The sequence below is a fragment of the Urocampus carinirostris genome, chromosome 8 (assembly GCF_059441175.1).
Source record: "Urocampus carinirostris isolate Australia breed hairy pipefish chromosome 8, RoL_Ucar_1.0, whole genome shotgun sequence".
NCBI lineage: Eukaryota > Metazoa > Chordata > Actinopteri > Syngnathiformes > Syngnathidae > Urocampus > Urocampus carinirostris.
This window is the reverse complement of record NC_142356.1, coordinates 29,301,984-29,329,869: the sequence shown is the minus strand read 5'-3', so window position 1 is coordinate 29,329,869 and position 27,886 is coordinate 29,301,984. Positions and strand designations below refer to the sequence as shown.

Genomic DNA, 27,886 nt, shown 5'->3' with positions numbered 1-27,886 from the left:
AGCAGGAGAAGACTCCTGATCTGACTCAGATACATCACCTGGTATTCCCGACAGTCTTCAATCCAAGTACAAACCGGGCCTGACACAGCTTAGCTTTCGTGATCAGGCGTTCTCAGGATAATATGGTTGTACATAGGAATAAGATCTTAAAATGAACTACAAAGCCATTTATTTAAGAACAAAAAATTACAAGTCTTTAAAAAAAACTGTACATGTATCTCAAAACAATTTAAATGAAAACATTCAGGTTCTCTTTCCCAAAGCAATCTTTTTTAAAAAAATCACTTAACTTTTGTGTCTTGAAATCAAGGAAAATATTGCATTTTCTCCTTTAAGGAAGCAAATAGGTTCCGATTAAAACAGAACCAGTTTTTTAAACAAAACAACAGCCAGGTTTTTAGTTATAAAATAACATATCACTCAAACACAGACCTCCTCCATGCCCAAACAGTGGATGGAAAAACATAAAAAAGTACAGCATAGGGTTGTATATGGCTTTCTCTCTTCTTGTGTTAAAACAGTGTGATATTTAATGCCATCTAGGTTTGACTTCATACAATGCAAAGATTTTGAGGCAAATATAACACCGTGCCCTATAGAAACAGTGTTAGGAACGCCTAAGACCATATTTTATTTTGAGATTGAGCCAGGAGCCCACGAGCGCCACACAGCCTCGATTAATAACAACTAGCTGTGAGGGCTAATGAGTAAAGCTAGCTAACATTAAAGAGAGCAAAGTATGAACACAAGTCAAGGGAAGGGTGACAGGGCATATTTGAGGCTTTTGTCAAGAATGACACAATCTACTGTGTCTTTCAACCTTTCACCACATTTCAGGCTTCCAACAATAGAGTCCTGCAATGTCTAAGTCAAGGATCCGGCAGCACGGCAGATGAGCAGTTAACACGTCCATGGCACAGTTGTGAGGTCGTGGGTTCAAATCCAGCTACCAGCCTTCCTGTGTGGAGTTTGCATGTTAGCCCCTTGCTTGCGCGGGTTTCCTCCTACATTCCAAAACTATGCATTTCTGGTTAATTGTCCATATTGTCCCTAGGTGTGAATGGCCGAGTGATTTGTCTGTATCTTGTGTGCGCCAGTTAAGATCCAGTGATCTGAAGGAACACTGCAACCCAGCAAACCAATTAAGATTAGGCTGTTCCTCTAAACAATATGTGTCAAACTCATGGCCAGTCGGCCAGATGTAGCTTGCAACATCATTTTGTGACCCGCAAAAACTTAAAATGTCGGCGCCTCTAAAACTAAACAATTCAAAAGATTGCTTTGACCAAATACTACAACAACCACAAGGCCTTTCAACTACGAAAGCCGTGAAGTGATGGTCCAACGCCACGACAAGCAAATATTTCTGTATTATTGCCAATGTGTGCGACCTGTCCAAGATTTCTTTTTATTTTGTTGTATTTAGTTTATAACATAGTTTGTATATGTAGGGACATTTTTCAATGCTATTACAAACCCTGTGACTTGTAAAATTAATAAATTCAGTTAGTTTACATGAAAGAGTAGTTACATTTAATTTACATTCCAATTACATGTACTCTTATATATAAATTACATCAGGCCCTTTGAGGACAGCTAGAACACTGATGTGGCCTCAGTGAGAATGAGTTTGACGACCCTGCTCTAAACTTTCTCCTCAAACAAGGTGAGGACTGATCGCAGATGCAGTCAAGAGGCACAAGATCACTTTGAATGAACTGCAGAGATCTACAACTGAGATGAGAGCGCCCGCCCTTAAGACACCAATCACTCCAACATTGCGTAAATCTGGGGTTTACGGAAGAGGGGTAGGAAAAAAGTTATTTCTCAAAAATGTCCATGAAAAGTCTTGTTGAAAGTTTGTCACCAGCCACCAAAGACACAAAACCAACGTGGAAGAGGGAACTCTGGTCAAATGACACCAAAATTGCACATTTTGGCTACAATGCAAAAATATATTTGGCATGAAAACATCACAGCACATCACCCTGAACACAAAATCCTTACTGACAAACAAGGTGATGGCAGCTTCACAATTTGGGCTTGCTTTTGTTCAGCGGGGGGGAAGGGAAAAAGGTTCAAATTGAGTAATTGAGAAGATTAATGTAGCTAAATACAGGACCAATTTGGAAGAAAAACTGTTAAGAGTCTGCAAAATACCTGAGGCTCATTTTTTTTTTCCACAAGACAATGATTCAAACCATTAAGCCAAATCTACAAAGGAAAGGCTCACAAATAAACATTCAGTTGATATAATGCTCACTTTAAAGTCCAAACCTGAATCAAATCGAGAAACTGGGGAGAGCTGCCGAATGCTCTCCACCCAACCTTACTCAAGCTGTTCTACAAGCCAGAATGATAAACAATTTCACTTTCTCCATGTACAATTCTGATACAGGAATACCCCAAGCAGGTTGCAGCTGTAATTACAGGAAAAGGTGGCAGTGCAATGTACTTAATACACACCACTTGTCAGTTTTTTTTGTAAGAAAAGTATAAAACATCCAATAATTTTTGTTCCAGTTTGCATTTGTGTCCCACTTGTTGTGTGACAAAAACGCTTTTCTATGTTTGAAGCCTGATATATGGGAAAAAGTTGAAAAGTATAATGGAGACGAATACTTTTGCAAGGCACTGTTATAATTAGCAATTATGAGTGGCTGTGCTGCAGCTCCATGGCAATAACAGAACCATGTCAGTCAAGGCTCAAAAGAAATGTCACTAAGGCTCATTGAAACACCGTCCAGTGCAGCTTACTAAGTACAAGAAAAATAATCCTTTTATTGCTGTCAGCTACCGGAATGTCCGCGTTTGTAGGCACTTTGGCGACAGGAGGGATGGATTTCACCTGTGTTCCCCTGCCTACAGGAGGTCAAGATGTTTATTTACGTTCCAGAAAGATGGCAAAAGGATTCCCACAGGTTACGTCTTTGCTGTGCAGTCAAGAGATTCGGGATTCTCTGCTTCTTCGTGGGTAAGATTCAGTCACGATGATCTCATCTGAATCGTCAGAGTTTTCCGCGTCTTCCGAATAGGCGTCATCTCCAGCCTCTATCTGTGATCGGCCTGCGTCAGACACAAATTAGGTAAAAATGTATAAGTGTTCCTCACCCTAGCTACAATTTCTTGCCTCTTATTCTTTAGCATAACAGCTAAGGTTAGGCTTTTTAATTTGTAAATTTATGGAATGAGACTACACAAGATTAGATTGGACTTGATGCCACCGGGCATATACTTTATCAAGTAAAGTATATTTCTGATATTCTATTCTTTGTCATTGATGTCCAAAAGTCCATTTGAATTACAGGTAGAGGTAAGATCTTGGGCCCGGGCCCAAACCTAATGTCAATCATTAAGTCGGGCCGGTTGGGCTCCTCTCTTTACTTTGTGGAGGACCGACACAGCATCCACTTACTTTTTTTCAAGTAATTATTTAGATACAGAAAATGCTTACCAAACTATCAATTTAAATCTAATCTGTGGTTTGCAATAATCTGTGGTCTTTGCAGCCCTTTGAGACTCTTTGGGATTAAGGGCTATACAAATGAACATGACTTGACTCCTCTGTGTTTGGGCAGAAGATGCGCGGCTTCCTCCTTCCAGCCTCCTCACGTCAGACGTCACTTCTGCTTCTTGCCAATAGCTTACAAGCTATACAAACTTTCTTTTTGCTTTTTGGTCAAATCTTTTACTATTTGCAACCTGAAATCTTCAGAATTATTTTTTCTTCTTGGTGCCATTTTGTTCAGTTTGTTTTGTTCGCTGCACGTCGCCGAGATGCGCACTTCAGGGCCAAACTGATCATTTAGGCGCTGCACTTGCAGTGCAGACTTGAATTGAGGGACTCGGGCCCAAGTAAACCCCAAGCTGCGTGGTTCAGCCGAACCGCACAGTTTGGTGCTTAAGTACGCACGGCCGGAGTAAAGCTTTGTGTTTACTTTGGCGGCAAATTAAAGCTTTGATTTCTTCCAGGCTCGTTTATCAAATCAAGTCAATCCGTCGGGTTCGGGTTTATATACTCGAGACGCAGGTCAGGTCGAGCTGAATTTTTTAGGCCCACTCTTAGCTCCGATTAGAGGTAAGACCGTGCCTACAATCATTCAGCCCTGCCCACCCCAAGCCCGCGGGTATGAAAGCCTGACCAATGAACTTGATTGACAGGATTTAGACCGGAGCAAACCAGAAATTTCGTATTTTATTTGTAAGGACTCAGGGGGAGGAGAGGTTATTTATGAAAATGTAAAGACCGTCTTTTGTAACAAAATTGAAGTTAAACAAGACTGGAAAAATATTTACATCTTTTATAGTCATGTGTATGGAAAGGTTATATTGACCGACAATTTACAATTAGTAACGGACATTTTCTAGAGTTTATGGAAAATGTTAAGGCTGGATGTCATTTTGACAGGTTGAAAATTGGACCATTAACCAAAGCAGCAGTACGTCTTTAAGAGTCTAGTGGGACACATAAAGAAAGAGAGACAAAGAAAAACGATGCCAGGGGAATGATAATAATAAAAAAAGGCAGCGAGAGAGAAGCCCACCCGAACAGTTAAGACCCAATTCAGCATGAGATTCGGGTTGATTTGGGAAAATGCTTAAAATCTTACCTCTAATTTAAATTACCCAGCAGTACCCAAATTGATGGCTAATTCGCCCCTAACCTCTAGAGGGCGTCAGAGATCGATTGGTCCGGGAGACGGGCCATAGAATTTCCTCGTCCAAGCTCTTTTCAGTGGCTTCAGTCATTGTGTCGAGTTCCACCTTAGAAGTTTCTTTCCCTGTGAAACTATTTACACATCACACGTTATTTAAGATGTTCACTGAAACTTGATAAATAAAATGTCGTCCAATATAGCAAAAGTTATACCTATGTGCGAGGTGTTGCATGCGAGTTAGGTGGCCCCTGAATGCAGCCTGGATTTTGACCAAGGATATCTCATCCAAAACACCTTCAGCCAGCAATTTGCTGAGATCTCCAGCCTAAAGAGAACATTTTTATTGCAATGCAAGTGTACCATATTTTACACACTATAAGGTGCACCTAAAAGACTTCAAAAGCTGACCATGTGCCTTATAGTACAGTGCACCTTTTATAAATGGATCAATATTGAGTCGCAACAGGTTTCGTAACTTTGGTAAGGAGCCGCCAACTCTATTTTCTCCGTGGAAGAAGTGCGCAGTGCATGCTGGAATATATACCGGTGTTTCATTTCCTGACCAATGTGGCCATCATCGTTTGAATCGGTGACTATTGGAAAAAGTTATTCAGAGGTAAATGAGGCGGGTCCTTATTAGCATTTACAGGCTCATGTAGGCTAGAGTGGGGTAAAACAAAGCCTGCAATTGGTCGAAAAAGATGTGAATCACAATTTAGGTTGGTCTACGGCCTAGGGAAAATAATTTTACTAGTTTGCTTATTTGTAAACAGGGCTTAACAGACAGCAAGCAACAGGCAACCTCCATCAATGCAGAGATGCTTTTGGGCGTATTCTTTTTATTTTATTTGTCAGCATTATCGCATGTTTTGGAGTACGTGAATATTTTACAAGGTTAGAGTCACTACACTCATGGATGTAAGGGGACCATGGTTGCATATTATCATCCAATGTGATGACTGCAAGACGTCTTTGGTGAGATACCCCGACTTTTTATTTTTCGGGTATCTGTTTCAGACTTATCGTGATGTTTTTGATGGGTATATTTTTAAATTGTCCTAAGAGTGTGAGCTTTCCAATGATATGCGGCATGACGTATTTCAGTGACTGGTGACATCGGACACCTTGCTTGAGACATGTATTTGCTTCTCAACGTCCCGCCGGCAGGCCTTGGAATGTTAAGGGAATTATAAAGATTGACTAACTTATCTGACCATTTTGTTGACGTTCCTAGTGTAGCGCCTTATAGTCTGGTGCGCTTTATGTATGGAAAATATTTAACAAAAGAATATTTTTGGGGGGTGCGCCTTATAATCTGGTGAGCCTTATTATACTGCAGAAAATACGGTAAATAGCAGACAAATGTAGTTTTGGGTTATGTTATCAAATCAGAACACTCTCATTATCACCTGACTGGCTATTGGTTCAGGTTGTGAATACTTTGGATCCGATACTTGGTAGTTTCTCTGACGGCAGACCGAGCATTGCAACGAGAATAGAGTTCCATACCTCAGTTTTGCACTTTCGCCTACGCTGGCGGGTGTCCGGTTCTGGTTTCAGATGTGCGTGTTCCTCTTTGTTTTCATCGCTGCCATTGTCCTCTTGGTCAGCCTCATTCCCGTGTGTCCTGGTCGAGATTTGGTCACTGTAATCATCGTCTTTCTCCTTGGAACTGTGAACTAGTGTCCTAAGCTGCATCAGCTCCTGTCTGAAAATACAAAGAGAAAAAAATATATACTTCTATGCTTTGAATAAGTACCAATTCAGATTTTTTATGTAAATCATTATGTAAATCCTATTTATGTAATCCAATCCTACAAAAAACGGTCTCCCTCACATACTTAATTTACAAAATATACCATAATTTCTGGACATTCAGCAATACCTGACTACAAGCTGCAACCAATAAATTTTTATAGGGAAAACGTTTTGTACAAACATAACCTGCACTTAACAATACTTTACAAACATGAGATACTGTATTTACAAATAAAGACAATATACAGAAAGAGTTTTCAAAGTTCAAATCAACACACACAACAAAAAGGCACAGCAATGAAGTAATACAGCAAAACACAGCAGCAACAGAAGTAACACAGCGCTAGTTAAAAAAACCAAACTGATGCTTTTTTTTGACATAGCTCCAGTTCTTCAAGGTGCCATTTCCAGCGCCTTACCATTGATTCATCAATGCAAAATTTACGTGCAACAGGTCTGTTTCTGTCTTTTTTCGGGCAGCTCTATTGCTTTTAACTTGAAAGCTGCGTCAAATGCTTTTCTTTTTGCATTTTACATGATGAGGGTCAGTTTATGCTAATTGTATTCATGTAATAAGCGTGCTACCATACGTTAAACGTCTTCTTCTGTTGTGTTTGTTAGTGGTTGTGTCTTCCTTGACACCACGTGTCTAACTCTTATCTTTTCTGCTGTAGCGCACAGGGAGTCCACTAAAAAACATCCCTACGTTAGCCACATCTCTACACAAGCTGCAGGGTATAAATTGTTTAATAAAGGTTGCACTTATAGTCCAAAAATAATGGTAAAGTGCTATAAATACTGTATTTCCCTGACTATTGGGTGCACCTTAAAACACAAATTTAGCAAGAAATTCTAAAGCGCGGCTTATAATCAGATGTGCCTTATACACCAAAAAATACGGTGGATATAATTAGAAATGCAGAATTACAAGTAAAAGACACTGCATACAGTAACTATTTATGAATGAATGAATTAATTTGTAGGAGACTACACTGCCACAAATACATTTCTCCCAACCTTTTCAAACCACTGAGTCTGCCAACACAAGACTCACAATTCGTCACAAAAGCCCCCTATCCTTTCCTTTTTAATTATTTTATTATTTTTTATTCCGCTGGGAGTATTGGATTACATAAACCACCCTGAACTGCACACCAGGGCAAATAGACAGACATTTAACTCATTTATAGGAAGTGACCAGACTCTACAGCTGTATTATAAAGTTTTGAGCTCCCAGAGTGTTCATTTGTAATCAAACAATTATTAAGGTGACTATGTATGTTGTCATGATTCATACCAGAGATTTATTTTGTTGTGTGTCCGAATGTAATTTGGCCATTTTTCAGTCAATTGTAGAAGTTTATTATGAAAAGCGTTAACAGGAAACTTTGATCAGTCACAGGGCATGCCTCTGGTGAGAGATTAAATCATCTGCATCTAAAAGGGCAGGCCAGAACGCTTGCTCTCCCTCTTTTCTTTCCAAATGTGGGTCCTGGCTAACTTTTGCCCGCCTGGACAATGGGGACAAAGAAGGCCAAAGCCCAGGTGGCGGGCTTTAGCCCCTGGACCAGGATGCCTGGGGCACTCCAGCCACGAGGCTTGGATTGCCGGTGGATCTTTCGCTCCCTCTCCATCGGCTGATCAATCATTATGAATATCAATGAACTGCCAATCCATAATTTAAATCTAAAATACAATAGGTTTTGAGGATTGCTTCTTTCATAATACTACAGAGACAAAAAGAGGCTACCTTGGACTATTTCTGGTGGTGGAATTTCTCGAGTGATCCGGTCCCCAGCAAATCCAACATTAATCCAAATAAATATAATTTAATACTCCAGAAATACTATAATCATAAAGCAGTTCTCCATAAACCTTTGAGTGGTGAAAACATGTCATAATGTCAGTTTGTGTTCTTTGAAATATTTTTTTTTCCATTTAAATGAATTTATTTTTATGCAAACCTGGCTGTATACCAGGGGTCAGGAACTTTTTTGACCCAAAGAGCCATAAAAGCAAAAAATGTTTCAAAAAGAAATTGAGAAAACCACACCGTATATTTTCAGACAAAATTCAACAAACTGCCAAACACGCTCTGTAGACAAAAGCTTATTGTTCAGCACATTTTATTTCACTGTGTGTCATTTGATGATTTAATCAAATGTATGAAATGATAATAATGCCAAATCCTGTGTCCCAAATCAATGTAAATGTGCCATTTAAATTTTGTCTTTGACCTTCAGTTAAAAGTGTTGAGGCTAATTTTTGCCATTAAATTTTTCCTTAATAACAGTTTCAAAACAATGTGCAAGCAAAGTTCTTTTGTAAAAAATGTCACAAATTACTGCAAACGATAAGCATATCGTCATATTCACTATCGGGGTAGACTGCACTGAGCGAGAGAGAGAGAAGGAAGTTCCTTGCGCTTTGTGCAGGGATCCGCCCACCTGTACTGCTGACCTAATCAAAGTCGTTTGCCAGCCTTTTTAATTTACCAATTTAAATGGGTTCTTATCGAACTTCTGCATTAAGTTGCTTCGGCTTTATATGGACCAAAATAGGGAAGAAATCACTTGACTTTGGAACGCCACAGAGAGATGTGCAATAGTTACATTTTATTTCGGAGCCATATGTACTCATGAAAAGAGCCATATTTGGCTCCCGAGTCATAGGTTCCCTACCCCTGCTGTATACTGTAGTTTTCATTACATGCGACTTATACTCAAGTGTGTCCATCATGTGAAAAAATATTTCACAAAGGACTATTTTTGGGGCATGGCTGCTGAATTGTTAGCGTGTAAGCCCAAATGTTCTAAGGTCCCAGCTTCAAACCGCCCTCCCTGTGCAGAGTTTGCATGTTCTCCCCGTGCCTGTGTGGGTTTTCTCAAGGCACTCCAGTTTCCTCCCATAACAAAAACATGCATGTCCGGTTGATTGGTGACTTTAAATTATCCCGAGGTGTGACTGAGCGTGTAAATGGTCTTATGTCTCTGTGTGCCCTGCGACTGGGTGGCAAACAGTTCAGGGTGTCCCCTGCTCACTGCCCGAAGATTGCTGGAATGGGCTCCAGCACCCCCACAACCCTGGTGTGAATAAGCGGTGCAGGAAATGGATGGATGGACTATTTTTTGGGGGGTGCTTCTTATAGTGCATTAAATGTTGTAATTATTTGGTTGGATTTAACATTGATGATTGGGTCGGTTACCCAAATACACAACTGTAAATACACAAGGAAAGCTGGAGAAAAGTATGTTTTACACGATGCGTTTACTATGCTGTGTGTGACATGAGTCAAACTTACTCGTACTGCTCTCGCTCTCTTTCCAGTTGGCGTCGCCACCGTTCAGCCTCTTTTTTCCTTTCGCTCTTCAGCTTTTGCAGTTCCTCCCTGTGAAGTGTGTAAAATGAAGGAAAAATTCTTGTGACATGACTGAGCAACATTCGACATACTCAGAGCCGGCCAGAGACATAAGCAAGCTAGGCGGGTGCTTAGGGCCCCGCAACCACTAGGGGGAGCCCAAGAGTGGTTAACTTTTTTGTGCCAACATTGTCCCTATTGTAACTTTGTGTGTCCACTCAAAAATACTTATACAGAAACACAAAAAAATAATACACAATTACTACAAAACCAAATAAAATATAGTGCTTAAAAACACGGACCTCATAATTTATTTTTCTTTCCTTTTGAAAAACAAAATAATAGTATACAATTACTACAAAACACTACTACAGTAATACTATGTTAAAAAATACTACTACAGAATTATTTAATCGACAAATATTACAAAAACACATCTACAGTAATATTACAAAAAAACTAAAAAAATATGACAAAATACGACTAAGGAAATACTGAAAATAATGATAAAATACTGCTTTGGAAATACGTAAATTATACTTCACTAAAATACTAAGAGAAATAACGATACATAATACTATAATATAAAAAACTACTGGATAAAAATACTACGACAAGATGATGACAACAGAAACTGCAAATAGCACCTATAGCAATAATACAATTCTCCTATGGAAACATCAAAAAAGTACTACGAAAATAAAAGTACAATAACACTGTACTACAAAAATATTACAGAAATACTACCGAAATACAACAAAGATTCTTATATGGAAATACTACAAAATACAACAGAAATGGTACAAAAATACTTAAAAAAAAAAAAAAATACAATAAAAATCCAAAAATACAATAATCATAAAACTACTGTAATAATACAAAAATACGATGAAAATACGACAGGTATACAAAAAAAAACTACTTTCGAAATACAACAAAAGTACCAAAGAAATACTAAAAAAATACTACTATGGAAAAACTAAACAAATATTACTTCAGAAATACTACAAAAATAGTTGAAAAAAATAAAACTACAGTAACAGTTCAACAAAAATCCGACTTCAGAAAAACTACAAATAAAAAAGTAAAAAAAAAAAAACCTACAGTAATTCTTCACAACTAAAAAAAAAAAACTACAGTAATTCTTCACAACTTAAAAAAAATTAAGTGCTTAAAACTGGGACCTAATTTACTTTTTTGCTCTAATTGTATTTGTTTCAAAACCAATTTGATAAAACCAATCTATTTAAAAAGTATAACATGTCACGTGTGGCCCCCCCAATCCAAATAGTTGCCCACCCCATGAGTAAAACATGGTATGAGTTCTAGTATGGATGCAAATTATCAAGTAATAGGGTTCCCCAAATCTAATTTTGCTTTGGGCCCCATGAAGGCTTGGGCCGGTCGTAGACATACCGCTGCCGCCGTCGTTCTGATTCCCGCTCGCCCGTGTTCTCGGCTTTCCAGCATTCCAGTTTTTTTTCCAGCTCTTTCTTTGCCGTTTTCAACTCTTCCACTTCATCTCTGGCAACGACAACAACAAACACTTTAGACTTGTGAAATAAAAGTTTTAATCTGTTCATGTCAGTGCAAAAAGAATTAGCCTTCATGTTATACATGTACAAAATTGCTACCACATTGTCAACACACAAGTACTGCTGTTTTTCTTCAACTTCTCGCCGTTTGACTTCCTCTCTGGAAACACACAAAAAAAAATCTTCAAAACTGAAGACAAATCAAAAAAAGCTGGCGGTAGTGTTGTCGCTCACTCTCTACTGGTCAGCATCTCTTCCAGCTGCATCTTCTCGGTCTCCAGCCGCGCCACAAGTCCTAGCAGGTCTGCCACGTTGTCCTCCTTCAAGGTTTCCGTCCCAGTGTCCACCATGTCTGCGGACGTTGTCTGAACCGCCAAGTCCAGGAGTTTCAAACAAGTGGTCTGGGCCTCCCCATGCACAAAGTGAGTTGCCTTGGTCTGACAGCCCTGCTCCGATCGGGCCATTGGTTTTAAAGAGGTTCTTCCTTCCAGCCTCTATTTGGACACAGCGTATGAAGACATTATGCACAAGGCACATAAAAAGGAAATGCAGTAACCAAAAAAAGTGTTTTATCGTTCAATTCCTCATTGACCCTCGTTAAAATACAGGTAAGTCCAATAAGCTTAATAGTAAAGTCAACCTATCTTGCTCAAGACAGGTGTCAGTCTTAGTGCCCTATTTACCTTATTGAAATAGTGTTTCAAAATAAACCTCGGAAATCATTTAGGAGACCCAAGAAAGACCATCGTATATCAAAAATATTAAGCATCCAAACATTGACTTGTCACTTAGTACCATTTTTTTAAAACATCTGAGATTGACCTCACCTTTTCCAGTACAAGTAATCTCCTCAAGAGTCTGTATTTACTCCACTCTTTGTAACCTACAAGACACATACACAAATGTCATAACTAGGTATGGGCCTATTTGAGATTTGAATGTGAGGATAACCAAATTTATAACAATTTAACACTAAAAAAGGCCAGGGATGTATTTTTCAACAACATGACAGTCAACCAAAAAATAAAATATTCACCCCATTGAATACAATGTATTTTATTGACGTATAATTGCATCTATTACTTATTGAAACAAGTAACACAGCTGAGTATTATTACCCGAAAAAAAAGTTCTTGATATGGGGATGGAGAAGAGTAGTCAGCCTGAAGAAGAATTTCTTTAGCAAATTTAGGAATTGAGTTCTCGTGTCTGATTTACTGTGCAGTTTATATAATTTGGGGACAAAAGAGTTTCCCCAGTGATTTAGGCTCTTGTATCAGTGTTGTTACACACCACTGCCCGTCAATGCCGAAATCTGGCTCATCTAAGAAGAGCAGGATGACGCTTTACACCGAATAACGGCAACTAGATGATGAAGGTGCTAAATTGGAGTCAGATTAGAAAGTTTCTCCTGCTACTGGTAACCATCTAAACCAGTATAAAATGTTTCATATGGGGGAGTAAAAATACAGCTGAAAAGGGGTGGGCTACAGGAGGCTGTACCTGCCAAAGACACACCACAGGAAGTGGTGCCCCGACCAAAGTGGTCAAGGGATCCGTGAATGTATGCACATTGTACAATGATTTTGTCTGGTATCCAAGCTTGTTTCCACTGCCACATTGGAAAAGGCAGGAGTGGAATTCTTAAGGTGCACTTATTACTGAATTCTCCAAAGCAGATAGATCAAATTGAAAATATTTTGCTAATAGAATGTTCCTGATTTTAGAATAGAATAGAATAGAATAGAATATACCTTTATTGTCATTGTTACAAAATGGGTTAACATATTGTGACAACGAAATTGGGCATGACACTCCAGTTTTATACATTCACAGTGAGGTATGAGCCAAGAAGATAAAGGAACAGAGAAGATAAGGTTATAAAACAAGGGGGATAAGGCTATAGTTATAATTTACATGGTATTTACACAAGAAATGTCGGCATGTGGGATGTTACATACAGTGTTGTCGTGATACCGTTGGTATCGTAAGGGTTGTGCAATATTGCATTTGGTGCAAAGTCATCATAGTGCAAAAAAATAGTCAGCATATGCATTGGTGCAAACATAGACATCATAGTGCAGAAAAAAAGGAAATGGTCAGACATTGTGCAAGGTGAGCAGTAAACGTAGTGCAGTCAACATGTGCAAGAACATAGACATGAGTACCATTATATTATATAGGACATAGAAACTTGCTGACATATTTTATCGTCATGTTTTTCAAATGTAGCAAAACAGATTTTATTTTTCAACCTAAATTCTTAGTTCAAAAAATCGAATCAAGTTCAAATATTCGAACATGTGCTTTAACAGTTGAACTGTTGCGCGTGTGCAAACCTTTGACGCCGTTGGTAGGACTGTCTACGTCCAACTCCTCCCTGAGTGAGGCATTGTCAAGCTGCAGCTGTTTGAGGTCCTCAGACAGACGCAGCACTGTCGAGCTCAGTGCCCTCTGCTGCTTGCGGAAAACTTTACCCTCTAACATGCCGCTGGGGACAAACAAACAAGAAAAAAGGCAATTTTAAATTAATTCATCTATTGTACCTTATTGTTTAATATACTTAATGTATTCGCTTTAGAAACACAATGTCCTCCTGCTATTTATTGAAGATCCACGACGGTTAAATTTTTCGATTTTTCACATAATTGAACTTCCCTTTTTCAAAATTTATTCCATTGTTTCAGCTACATTAATAATACAATGGTTGGAATTGTATTTTTACTAACAATTTGACAACATTTTAAGCTTTTTTGGTGGTCACAATTGTCTCCTTAAAATATATTAATAGGATACTTTTTAAATATCATGATAAAAAATGAATTGACTTAAACATGTGTTAAGGTACACCGTGTTATATAGCAACCTAAAATGGGTGCTACAAAGCACAAGGAAGATTACAAACTACAGAGTCTTAAAGTGACCACACCACATGATTTTACCCTTTTTTTCTTTCCGGGCTTTCACAAGGTTTATGTTTTTTGAAGTACACAAAATGGCGGACAATCATGTCTGCTCCCTCTAGGTGTCATGAACCAGAACAGACTCTCGGATCCAATAGCGTTAGTTTGAAAAAAGTTTTTATTTGAAAGAATTGTTGGAGCTGGCTTGGGACGTCGGCGCTTGTCGGTCGTCAGCCTCCTCGGGTGGAATGGCAGCTCCGTGACGGGTAGACGGAAGGTACAGCTTAGCGGGTAAGTCGATGGCCGGGGTGGGAGAGTAGGTCGCAAAACGTTGTCCTCCTTCAAGGTTTCAGGTCAAAAAGGGAAGGCCGGCATGAATCAGGCAAGAGGAATCGTGGGTACCTTGTAGTCTGGAGAAACACTCAGGGATACAAAGAGCACACTCGGACGTCCATCTCTGGACGCAGACCGCTTAAGTGGAGAACGTCAGCCAATCAGGAAGTGCGCTCCAGCGTGCAAAACAATTGCCCTAGGTGACTTCACTTAGGCAATCACGACGCTAGGTGAGTTTTAATGTATGTAAAATAGATAAAAATTTCTTGACCTACGGGTGATGGTGGTTTATGGATTTTTGCTTATTATTGAAAAAAATTGTTTTGGGGGGTTTTAAATAAATGAAGTTTTTTTTAACCACTAGAAGGCGCTAAAGTCAAGTCAAGTTACATTTATTTGTATAGCCCTTAATCACAAAAATGTCTCAAAGGACTGCACAGGATTACAATTACATCATCGCCTGATCTTAAACCAGCACGCGGGCAAGGAAAAACTCCTCTTCACAGACGACAGATATTGCAAACCACAGACTATAATTACACCCTCCCCTGATCCAAAATCTACATGAGGGCAAGGAAAAACTCAAAAACCTCAACATGAGGAAAATGAAGAAACCTTGAGGAGGGACCGCACATGTCAAGTCAAGTCATGTTTATTTGTATAGCTCTTCATCACAAGGAGTCTCAAATGGCTGCACAGACCACAGATTATTGCAAACTACAGACTTTAATGACACCATCCCTTGATCTAAAGCCTACATGAGGGCAAAGAAAAACTCGAAAACTTTTTCGCGTCACGCCGCCTTCAGAGACAGTCTCTCAAAAATATCTTATGCCCGATTATTTTTTACATTATTTACAATTACTGTAAAATAATTTCCTATAAATTATGTTTCCATTTATTATTAATGAAGTCATTTTGACTAATGGATGGATCAAATGAAAGAGTTCATGCCTGAAGTGTTTTTGTTGCAATGGAGAGAATAACAAACTGAGTTGTGGAATGAGAGCTCCGATCTGGGACCTCAGTGGAAATGTTTAAATCCAAGCTTAAAACTCACTTCTACTCTATAGCATATGAATAACCTAAACTGCTTATGTGTAATAAGCTGTGAAGCCCTTTGAGACTCTTTGTGATTAAGGGCTATACAAATAAAAGTGACTTGACTTGACTTGACTTGACTTACCATGCATCAAAATTATGCTTTAGGAACTCCTCCCGACCTCCTAGTTGCATACGAGCAATAGTTTTGGTTTATTTTCCCATAGTCACATGCAACTTTATTCCAAGCTTGTAATAAAAGCAGATAAAATGAATAGCAAAGTAACGAGCATTAACAAACCTCTTCTCAGAAGTTTCCAGAAGCAACTTCAGTCTCTGGATCTAGAGAATTAAAATACATTAACAAGTACTGTATCGCATGATGCTATCCCAATGTTCAAGTCCAACTAATGTCTGACAGATGTTATTTACCTCCTCATAGTAGTTCTTTACAGTCATCCTCATCTCCTGCAGGTGTGTCGCCCTCAACTCACTCTGAAGCGTACTGAGAAAACAAATGTAAAATTGTATTACATTTTAGCTATCAAAAAGAGCAATATGCAGACTATTCAACATTCAACCTGATAGCGCTCTCCTTCTCTCGACACTGCTGCTCCAGCTTTATTATTCTCTGCTTCAGTCCGTTCATCACCTGAATATGCACAATTTTAGTTAAGGATAGAGGTTAAGAATATTTTTTAACCTCTTAAAAATCTTTTAAAATTCGCTTTAAATTCCAATCCAAGACATAACCATAGTAAATTAAATGATGTTCTTGAACCATTTGGAGAATAATGAGTTATTTCTTCTGAATACGCAAGACAAGTAGTGCAAGACTTTCTGGTTGTTTTCAAACAATTTATTAGAACAATAATATGGACTGCTTTTGTCTCTTTTGAAAGGTATCACTCTGAAGTTTTTTTTACCTGAACTTAAATAATCACTGCAAGTGCTAATAACATTAAGTAGTCTAAAATAGAACACACAAAATAGAAGGTTTTTAATCCTTGCATGATTATTTTTCCAATCACATGCCTACAAAAGAGTCTAGCATGGGCATCTTAGCTGGAAAACAGTTGGGAAAATAGCATGAAGCCTTCCTGGTCCCGGGTCAAATTTAATCACAATCTGAAAAACTAAACATTCCATTTTACACATTTTTCCAAAGGGACGTCACAGCATTTCCAAAAGTAGCCATTTGGAGTTCACAGCTCTGAAACCTCTTCAATGGTTTATTTTACTTTGGCCATTTTTATTAGACATTGTGAAATAGTTGTAAATGTTTGACTTATCTTTCCAGAATTCAATCACAAACTGTGCACACTTGTGCGTGATAATCGCGTGTAAAAATGGATTCCAAGTTGCATTACACGTGTTTATTTTTGGCTCTGATTTCAACACACCCCGTAAATATGCATTGATTTGTTAGAAAATGTAATTGGCTAACTAGTGAATCAATCATTATTTGAATCAGTCGCTACTGGCTAATGATAGATAGAGCCAATTTTAAGCATGACGTTTAATTTTCAATTCAGGCAATTATAGGATATTGCAGGTTAAGGACCATGAAAAAACCTTGCAATTGGTCGAGAAGGGTGTCGGTCGAAAGATCAGGGGCCAACGGAGATTTTCGAAATTATTTTACAGTATGTTTTCTTTTAGAAGGAAATTATGGGGTGAATCAGACGGACTGCAACAAGAATTGTCAAACGGTGCAGGAATGCTTTAAGGCTGATTTATTTTTTTAATCTGTTAGCGTCGTGTGTTTTGGCGTAAATATTCTACATGGTTGGATTCACTGGAGTTTGTGGAGAATCATTTCGTTAGTGGAATACAAGAGCACTTTTTGGCGAGTTATACGGGCTCAAAGTATTGTGATGTTTCTGTAATGAGTAGAGTACATTTTGAAATGGTCATCATACAGGACTCTCTCAGAAAATTAGAATATTGTGATAAAGTTCTTTATTTTCTGTAATGCAATTAAAAAAACAAAAATGTCATACATTCTGGATTCATTACACATCAACTGAACTATTTCAAGCCTTTTATTATTTGAATATTGCTGATTTTGGCTTGCAGCTGAAAAAAACACAAAAATCCTATCTCAAAATATTAGAATACTTCTTCAGACCAAGTAAAAAAATAATTTTATAACAGCAAAACTAAATCAAACATTTGAAAATGTCCATTGATGCACTCAGTACTTGGTTGGGAATCCTTTTGCACGGATTACTGCATCAATCCGGCGTGGCATGGAGGCAATCAGCCTGTGGCATTGCTGAGGTGTTATTGATGCCCAGGATGCTTCGATAGCAGCCTTCAGCTCATTTGCATTTGTAGGTCTGGTGTCTTTCATCTTCTTCTTAACTATACCCCACAAATTCTCGATGGGGTTCAGGTCAGGGGAATTAGCAGGCCAATCAAGGACAGTGATGCCATGGTCAGTGCACCAGTTACTGGTGGTTTTGGCACTGTGGGCAGGTGCCAGATCATGCTGGAAAATGAGATCCTCATCTCCATAGAGCTTTTCAGCAGATGAAAGCATGTAGTGCTCTAAAATCTCTTGGTACACAGTTGCATTTACTCTGGACTTGATGAAACACAGTGGACCAACACCAGCAGCTGACATGGCTCCCCAAACCATTGCTGACTGTGGGAACTTCACACTGGATTTCAAGCAACTTGGATTTTGCTCCTCTCCAGCCTTTCTCCAGACTCTGGCGCCTTGACTTCCAAATGAAATGCAAAACTTGCTTTCGTCTGAAAAGAGGACTTTGGACCACTCTGCAACTGTCCAGTGCTTCTTCTCCATAGCCCAAGTCAGACGCTTCTTCCGTTGTCTTGAGTTCAGAAGTGGCTTGACCATGGGAATACGGCTATTGTAGCCCAATTCCCGGACACGTCTGTGAACTGTGGCTTTTGATACCTGGACTCCAGCTTCAGCCCACTGTCTTTGAAGCTCCCCCAAATTCTGGAAGCGGCTCTTCTTCACAATTTTGTTAAGGCTGCGGTCATCTCTCTTGGTTGTGCAGCATTTCCGGCCACATTTTTCCCTTCCAACAGACTTTTTGTGGATATGCTTTGAAACTGCACTCTGTGAACAGCCTGTTCTTTGAGAAATTTCTTTTTGTGTCTTACCCTCCTGATGGAGGGTATTAATGATGGTCCTCTGGACAGCAGTCAGATCAGCAGTCTTCCCCATACTTGTGATTTAGTTTACTGAACCAAGCTGAGTGTTTTTAAGGCTCAGGAAACCCTCGCAAGGTGTTTCGAGTTAATTAGATGATTCAGGTGATTAGTTGAATAGCCTACTTGTATACTTTTTCATGATATTCTAATATTTTGAGATAGGATTTTTGAGTTTTCTTAAGCTGTAAGCCAAATTCAGCAATATTCAAATAATAAAAGGCTTGAAATAGTTCAGTTGATGTGTAATGAATCCAGAATGTATGACATTTTTGTTTTTTTAATTGCATTACAGAAAATAAAGAACTTTATCACAATATTCTAATTTTCTGAGACAGTCCTGTATATTGAATCCCACGAGTTAAAGCATTCATAGGATAAGTGGAATAATTTATTTCATTGACTGGTGACATCGTGAAGACACGTCTTTGCTTCTCAACCGTCGGAGGGTTAAGGTTTGAAATTTCCATTTCATACTCACCACACTGCCTTCATGCTTTTTGTCCACCAGGCTGCGAACGTACTCGGACCTCTGCGGAAAAGGAGGCTATTGTTACTCCCTCCAATTTAAAGGAATGATATAATACATTTTTAGTACATGATCATATCGCAATACACTCCAAAAAATGCAATCACATTGCTGGGATCCAGAAGCTCCTCCAGCTGCCTCTGTCTTTTGGCGTTGTCCTCCTCCAGACGCCGTAGTTTTACTTTCATCTTTTGATTATCAGATTTCTGCTCGTGGAGACTCTGCGGACCATTATTGTGACATTCGAACAACACGCATCCTTTCTATACAGCTTGTTTGCATGCCACCTTAAAAAATATGAGCTTTACCTTCTTCAGTAGCGTGATCTCACTGTGCATTTCCTCCTTATCTTTTGCAAGTACAACTAAGCCAAGACAAGGAAAAAAAAGGTTGCACAATCACTCACAACGCCACTCGCTTCTGCTTCCCAAGCGACTCCACCTCTTACCGTTGGGCGCTGAGTGATGATGTTTCCTAGTGGGCAAAGTGTGCCTGGGAAAGTCTGGAGTCGTGTCCCATTCAGATCGCTGATCTAACGTTTGCCATAACGACATGACAGAAATGTATTTAGACGTTTTCAAGTCACATAAAATGTGTTCAGGTTAATATTGAATAAGCATGAACACAATTTTGAGGTACCCGATGTACCTTAAAACTGTACGGGACGTGTACACTCGGTTTTCTTTTCATAATCCAACAATCAATCCTCAAACCAGTGTTTTTCAACCTTTTTGTGAGCCGAAAATTTTTCAGGGAACAAAAAATGTTTGAAGAACACTGCCAGGAGGATGTGTTTTCACAAAATGTAATTTTCTTCACCATTTTTTTTAAATGAATTGGATTGGTTTAAAAGCTATAATGTCACAATTTTATATCATTGTCAGGAAAATAATACTTAAAATAAGGAAAATCATGTGCCACTGGAACACTTTTTTTAAACGAAATACTTGACTTTTTTCTACGAAAATAATTTTTTAAAAGATATACTTAAAATTGAATAAGGGGCCTCTCCAAGCAAGCTTAGTTACTAGAATAATTGATATCCACTTCTTTCTGTTGCTTTAAGATCAGGTAATTGTGTCATTGTAATCCTGTGCAGTCCTTTGAGACATTTTTGTGATTAAAGGCTATATAAAAAAATGTGACTTGACTTGACTTCCTCATTGGTTATTATAACAATAGCAACCCTCTATCACAGGGGTTTCAAGCGGAGAGCTACTTTTTGCTACTAATTAGGACAAGGGGAACACAGTTTGATATGCATTTCTGAAATAATAACTAATGTTATTACTATGTTCTTACAATATTATTACCAGATTAATTATGGAAGAAGGGTTAAATAGACTCCGTCAACCACTAAAGAAATCATTTTACTAGAAAATCACAATGACCCAGCACTTGTAAATTGTTTTCAGAACAGGTCCACGGGCACCCAGCTGCTCTATCACATACTGAATGGGTGTCAAATTGATTTTCACTGAGGGCCACATGGCTGTCCTCACAGGGCCCTTTGTAATTTATAAATATAACTAAATGTAATTGAATGGTATGTAAAACAAATATCCCCATTCCTTAAGATAAAATAAATCACTTATTCCAGTCACAAACATTAATGTCGTATAAAGCCGTCCCATTGCAGGCATTGTTGGAAATGTAGTTTTTTGTCAAAGCACTATTTTGATCAATTCATTTTTAGACCCTCAGACATTTTAAACTTTCGCGTCCCACATAAAAATAAAGTGGGGGCCACGTTTACCCCGCAGGCCCAGAGTTTAGCACACGTGACCTACTGTATAGGGATATTACAGTTACTCTACAAATTACTGGAAGCATGCACAGACACTCGACTTCAAGAATTATTATTTGTTGTAACCAGTTATAGAAAAGTAGGAAATTTCCTGCAGCACACAAGACATGGTTTTACAGAACACTCGTGTGCCCCATACACTTCTCAAGAAACACTGCTCTAAAGGTTCAAAGAGATTCCAAATTTGAGTATAGAATAACTTCTGTCTTCATTGCGGCTAGCTATGAAAACAAAGTGAGTGCATGTGTCCCAAGGGTTTGCGTGCTCCCATGGGAGCAAACGCCACCAAGGGTCACACTGCAAGTGTTTTGAACATGTACCGTGATGGTTGCTGAGGGATGTATGGCGGGTAGAATAGGACTCTCCAGCGGGAGTGTCACAAAGTGACGTCCAGGGAAGCTTCCAGGCCGACATGGTTGCTTTCCTGGAGTTCATATTCATGCTGGAGAGATACGGGGACTCTGCAGTAAAACATGTAATTTATTAGTGTCAGATTATGTTTTAGTGTGGGGGAAAGAAACAGTTGAGGAGGACGCACTGAGGGGACCCGAAGGCTTGCCAGCTTTCTTTCTTGGTGTCTAAAAAACAAGATGCGTGAATTAAAATTGAAACGCTTACATTTCAAATCAAATTAGAACGTGAATAACTTGCAGTACCTTTTTTGAATAATCACCCATGTAGGATAAGCCATTGTTGGGCTAGATCAGGTTTGAAAATAAAAAGTGCATCAGTGTCAATTTTTATGGATATTTATAAAAATTACCAGGCACATAAAATGGATGAATGTGATTTGAAACGGTTAGGGTAACCATCTTAACCATTTGCATACTGTATGTATTTTTTTAAACAAACTACCATCAAGTAAAATGGAATAATACATGAATGCTATTTTGAGACCACAGCGTGACCCAGAAGGGGTCATAATTATGAAGTAGCTCACTCGCAAATATACCATACTGCTTGTTTTCCTCCCATATGTCACATGCATGCATCAAGGGATTTTTGCCAATTGTGCTAAATTCACTGCTTTTAAATGTGATGTGCCTTTACAAGACAACTCAATGATATCACAGCTGTTTATTTAGACATGCCCTTCGTTTTTTTTAATTGTTCAGAAGAACCGAAGTCGTGAAGAGCGCATCACAGCATGTCTCAGAATTCTTGCTTTAATTGTGTTGTGGGATATTAACTTGGTACGTAATACGTATGCTAGTTATTCATCTTATGGTTCTGTGTATTTTTTGGGAAAAATTAAAGTAATTTTTGTCTTTTCTTAGTTTACTGCATCACTTTGGATTTGTTAGTAATAAGCGCACTATTGTAGACATTCTTCGTAAAGGGTCCTTGCAGGTATAATTCCAGCTGGTTGATTTAAACATGACTGAAAACTATATACTACTGAGAGATTATTTTCGTTAGTTTAAAAAACCGACAAACTGTTTTACAGCATCAATCACTATCCCCATCCAGAAGTCAAATTGAGGTCTACAGAGAAATGTAGAGCGAAACACTGCAAACAAAGCCACATTCTTCTATATAGGGCTGCCATAACTAACAAAAACTAATAATTGTTATGTGGTGCACAACCATTGCTGTTATATGAGTTAGTGTATTCTAACTCACCGCCACCTCGCAGTCTTCATCCGTCAGAATGTCACTCGCCCCCGCTGACATTTTGCCGGCCAACGAGGGAGCGTGTTAGGCGAACGAGTCAGCCTGTCGATTGGACTGGAGACATAAGAAGGGGGCTACCGGGGGGGACGCGACATGACAAAAGATGTTTCCTGTTGATAATTGTGTACAACTTATAGGGTCTCGTATTGTATTCAGTGATATTACCGTATTTTCCGCACTATAAGGCGCACCTAAGTCTTAATTTTTTTCAAAAGCTGACCATGCGCCTTATAATACAGTGCGCCTTATATACGGATCAATATTAAGTCGCAAAGTCTTGCAACTAATGCAAGACGCCGCCGACTAGATTTTCCCCCGAACGCGAAGTAGTCCGCGGTGTATGCTGGGATTTATATACCAGCGTTTCATTGGCTAACCAATGTGTCAATCATCATTTGAATCGATCACTATTGGCTAGTTATTCGGAGGTAAAGGGGGCGGATCCTTTTTATCATTTACAGGCTCGCATAGGCTAAAGGGGCAAAACAAAGGCTGCAATTGGCCGAAAAAGATGAATGTGAACAGCAAGTCCGGTTGTCTACGGCATAGAGGAAACATGTTTTACCATTCTGTATTTGTAAATATTTTACTCTCCTGGATTTACTACACTCACGGATATAAGAGGACCATGGTTGCACATTATTATTGAACACAACGACTTCTGTGAGCTACTCCGGCTATATATTTTCCCAGTAAATTGTTTCAGAGTGATATCGATGTTTCTGTGATGGGTCTTTTTTTAAATTAAACTCAATTCCAAGTGTTTATTGTCATATGCACAGTAAAGTTGCGAGCGAAAAAGAAAATAGAAACTAAGGAATGGTTGGCATTTCTTGAATCCTAAGACTTTAACCTTCCGAATGATATTTGGAACGATGCATTTGAGTGACATCGTACAGACACCGCATCCGCACGTGTCTACACGTATTTGCTTCTTTGCAGGCTTTCGGAATGTTAAGGGGGTAATATGTTTGACTGAACTATCTGACTGTTTTGTCGACGTTCCCATTGTAGCGCCTTATAATCCGGTGCGCCTTATGTATGGAAGATATAGGAACAAAAACTATTTTTTGGGGGTGCGCCCTATAACCCGGTGCGCCCTATAGTGCGGAAAATACGGTACTGAGAAAAAGAGGCATGATGAATTGCTTAAATTCACGCAAAATCTTTTCCAAATCACCTGAGAGCGAATCAGACTGAAGAGATTTAAATTGAGTCATGTATTTTTGGTTCTTAATGTTTCATCTAAGTTTAATTCGCCGACAAAATTATAAAGGAATCAAGCAAAACCAACAGATTTTTACAATGAACTAATTTTAAAAATTGCCATGCCAGAAGACCTTTTAGAATTCTAGTGATACAGCTGTGCTTTTTAACCCAGACCCCCACATTCCATTACAAGGGAGTAGGCTCAGTGTTGGCATTGGCAGGGACATTGGCATTTGTTTTCAAGTGATCACATAATATGAATGGGGACAAAACAAAAATTGCTCGATATAGGTGGAGACACCTCCCCTCCGTCCATGCCAAAACTATGCCCTTATCGATTATAAATTTGTGAAATAAATTGCCTTGTGAAGCAGCTCTGAAAACAATAGATCAATTAGACTTATCTTTTGAATTATTTTGTCAAACGTAACGGCAAGAATGCAAGCCGATGTCTGTGATCCATCTGTCCTATATCCGCACATCTTCTCTTCAGTAGGGTTGCATGGGTGCCGGAGCCCATCCTAGCTATCTTCGGGCAGTGAGCAGGGGACACCCTGAATTGGTTGCCAGCCAATGGCAGGGCACATAGAGACAACTCACTTGCTCATTAACACCTAGGGACAATTTGGACCGGCCAATTAACCTGATATGCATGTTTTATTGGAACATGGTAGGAAGCCGGAGCGGCATTAGCTCAGAAGGTAGAGCGCTCGTTTTGGGATCAAGAGGTCGCAAGTTCGATTCCTAGCTCCTCCGTTTCATATGTCGAAATGTCCATGGGCAAGACCCTGAATCCCTAATGCCCCCAATAAGCAGGTGGGTAGCTTGCATGGCTGACTCTCTATTGGTGTGTAAGTGTGTGAATGGGTAAGTTGTAAAGCGCTTTGGGAGGTCATAATTGACTTGTAAAGCGCTATATAAATTTACCATTTAACATGCAAATGCTGCACAGGAAGACTGGTATCTGGATTTAAACCCATTAACAAAGAATTTTGCCACAGACACGCTAACCACTCACGTGCCGTGCAAAGATGTTTAATAGCGATGATAACTTTTAATTGGATTAGAAATTATCTTGGTAACTTTATCTCCATTTCCATAGATGCTAACCTTTGTCCAACAAATTGACCTGTTGAAAAGATCATTCCAGCTGCCATTTGGTCTGTTAGAAACAACTGACTCCACTTGACATCTTTCTAAATACTCATTCAAGTCAAGTGCCATAGGCCTCGTCGAGCAGACCACCACATTCGAGAATACCTTGATCAAGCTGAAAGCAAACATCTACAACAAGTTCGAAGTCCTTCACGTCAAAGTTGAAAAGACTGACTGACATACGAGCTTGACTGGTTCACCTGATGCAGATTAACTATTTTTAATTTGATTTTTTTTTCTCATAGTTTTTCTGGTATTAACAAATCTGGAACAAAATTAAGACATGATCAGAAATTGAAGAGGAATTGGCAGAGGGAGGAGAAAGAGTGAATGAAGGAAAAAAAAATCGTAAATTAAAAAAACATAAGTACATACATACATACATACAGTGGCTTGGGAAACTATTTGGCCCCCTTGAACTTTGTGACCTTTTGCCACATTTCAAACTTCAAAGATAGATAGACAGATAGACAGATAGACGGATAGATATAGATAGATAGATACTTAATTCATCCCCGAAGGGGAATTCACAAGATATAAAACTAATTTCCTGTGAAGCATCAACAATAAGTGGGACACAATCATGAAGTGGAACACATTTTATTGTTTTTTCTAAACTTTTTATAAATAAACGAAAAAGTGGTTGTGCAAAATGATTCAGTCTCATTGAGATAATACTTTGTAGCGCCACCTTTTGCTGTGATTACAGCTGAAAGTCGCTTGGGGTATGTCTCTATCAGTTTTCCACATTGAGAAACTGATATTTTTGCCCATTCCTCCTTGCAAAACAGCTCGAGCTCAGTGAGGTTGGATGGAAAGCGTTTGTAAACAGCAGTTTTCACTTATTTCCACAGATTCTCAATTGGATTGAGGTCTGGACTTTGACTTGGCCATTCTAACACCTTGATATGTTTTTGGTGAACCATTCCATTGTAGCTTTTGCTTTATGTTTTGGATCGTTGTCTTGTTGGAAGATAAATCTCCGTCCCAGTCTCAGGTCTTTTGTGGACTCTGTCAGGTTTTCTTTTAGAATGGTCCTGTATTTGGCTCCATCCATCTTCCCATCAATTTTAACCATCTTCCCTGTCCTTGCTGAAGAAAAGCAGGCCCTAACCATGATGCTGCCAGCACCATGTTTGACTGTGGGGATGGTGTGTTGAGGGTAATTAGCTGTGCTGCTTTTACGCAAACATAACGTCTTGCATTGTTGCCAAAAAGTTTGATTTTGGTCTCATCTGACCAGAGCACATTCTTCCAAATGTAGCTCTGATACTCCTTCCATTTTAATATTATTGCTTGCACAGTGGTCCTTGGGGTGTTTACAGATTGGGAAATCTTTTTGTATCCAAATCTGGCTTTAAACTTCTCCACAACAGTATCTCGGACCTTCCTGGTGTGTTCCTCGTTCTTCATGATGCTCTCTGCGCTTTAAACAGACTATCACAGTGCAGGTGCAGAGACTTGATTACACACAGGTGGATTCCATTTATCATCATTAGTCATTTAGATCAACAATGAATCATTCAGAGATGCTCACTGAACTTTTGGACAGAGTTTGCTGCACTGAAAGTAAAGGAGCTGAATAATAATTTAGCACACCCACTTTTTTTTTTATTTGTTAAAAAAGTTCAAAATATCCAATAAAGTGTGTCCCACTTATTGATGATGCTTCACAAGAAATTAGTTTTATATCTTTATGTTTTAAGTCTGAAATGTGGGAAAGGGTCAAAGTTCAAATGGCCCAAATAGTTTCGCAAGCCAATGTACATACACACATACATTATTTGAATCAAATATGATGAAATATTATAATTCTACACTTGTTACTTGATTACCTATAAAGTATCCATGATTATTTAATTTTCTCTTGATTGATGATAAAATGTGATTTATGTTACATATCAAAGAAATACCTTGTTATAATATTCTCGTTAGATTAATTTATTACGGTGAAAAGTGTAAAGAGAATGGGACCGAGATAAACTGGGTTTTTCCCCCTCTCGGTCCTTTATTTCTTCTATTTGGTCAATTGTTTATCAAAAACAATGTTTTAATTTAAAAACAATAGTTTTAAAATTAATTATCAACCTGTATTTGATGAACAGTGGCGAAAAAATAAAATGTAAATAAATATTTACAGTTGATACCCAGAAGTAGTCATGACGTCATGGTGATAAATCCACACTGAAAGTAAGGCGGGGAGGGACGCAAAAATAGAAATGGCGTCACTAGTTTGTTTCTGATGTCACGAAAATAACTACTTACTTCCAATTTGTTGTCTGCAAGTTATAATTCTGACATTGTCCTATAAAATGTAAATTTAAAAAAAAATCTCAAATATGGCGACTCTACCTTGGTTTGCATCGTTGAAGATGTTCATGTTCCTCTCTTTTATTAAGTCTCCAAATGGGCTAGCACAACACAACAGTAGCATCGCGAGCATAACACCATTGCCTTTAAATGGACGGAGGCGTCAGCCCAGTATTAGAAGTGGAAGACAAGTCGTTCTCGCTCACTTCATGTCTTCTCGTCTGCGTTGACCTCCCGGGCGCCAGCAGTTTACTGGCGACATAGTTGCTCCAAGTTACGAGTATTTATTCTTTTTGGGGTTTTTTTTGTCTCGCTGGTGAGGTTACTTGTTTCACATCGGGTCGTCTAGCAACCAGACATAGGAGCCAGACGAACAAGAAAACCAGAGGGTAAACCGGAAAGATACCAATCAGTCGTTAAGAATAAAAAA

At 38.8% G+C, this 27,886-nt stretch overlaps 1 protein-coding gene across 3 annotated transcripts; it reads right to left on the bottom strand.

Annotated features, from left to right (window-relative positions):
- Positions 1-158: 158 nt before the first annotated feature.
- Positions 159-27,836, bottom strand: iqce (IQ motif containing E). Of its 3 annotated transcripts, XM_088342259.1 has the most exons (23): positions 27,663-27,836; positions 27,499-27,600; positions 22,732-22,856; positions 21,765-21,806; positions 21,647-21,686; positions 21,429-21,569; positions 19,750-19,833; positions 19,610-19,665; positions 19,409-19,522; positions 19,254-19,304; positions 16,168-16,238; positions 16,019-16,091; positions 15,888-15,928; positions 13,649-13,800; positions 12,137-12,192; positions 11,544-11,803; positions 11,425-11,469; positions 11,191-11,298; positions 9,718-9,804; positions 6,168-6,366; positions 4,871-4,983; positions 4,665-4,789; positions 159-3,066 (listed from the first exon to the last, which is right to left on the bottom strand). In XM_088342259.1, the coding sequence occupies exons 3-23, from the start codon at positions 22,780-22,782 to the stop codon at positions 2,942-2,944; spliced, it is 2,034 nt and encodes a 677-aa protein (XP_088198385.1). In that variant the 5' UTR covers positions 22,783-22,856; positions 27,499-27,600; positions 27,663-27,836; the 3' UTR covers positions 159-2,941. The 3 variants fall into 3 exon arrangements, with proteins under 3 accessions (XP_088198385.1, XP_088198384.1, XP_088198386.1); XM_088342258.1 differs by having other exon boundaries at positions 22,732-22,892; positions 27,499-27,836; XM_088342260.1 differs by lacking the exon at positions 27,499-27,600.
- Positions 27,837-27,886: the final 50 nt, after the last annotated feature.

Excerpts from the sequence above, each read along its gene's own strand:
- iqce (XM_088342258.1), bottom strand. The coding sequence starts at position 22,782 with ATGTCAGCGGGGGCGAGTGACATTCTGACGGATGAAGACTGCGAGGTG. Across the intron at positions 19,523-19,609 it reads AGATCACGCTACTGAAGAAG|AGTCTCCACGAGCAGAAATC; the intron begins GTAAAGCTCATA and ends AATGGTCCGCAG. Across the intron at positions 16,239-19,253 it reads AAAAGCATGAAGGCAGTGTG|GTGATGAACGGACTGAAGCA; the intron begins GTGAGTATGAAA and ends GTGCATATTCAG.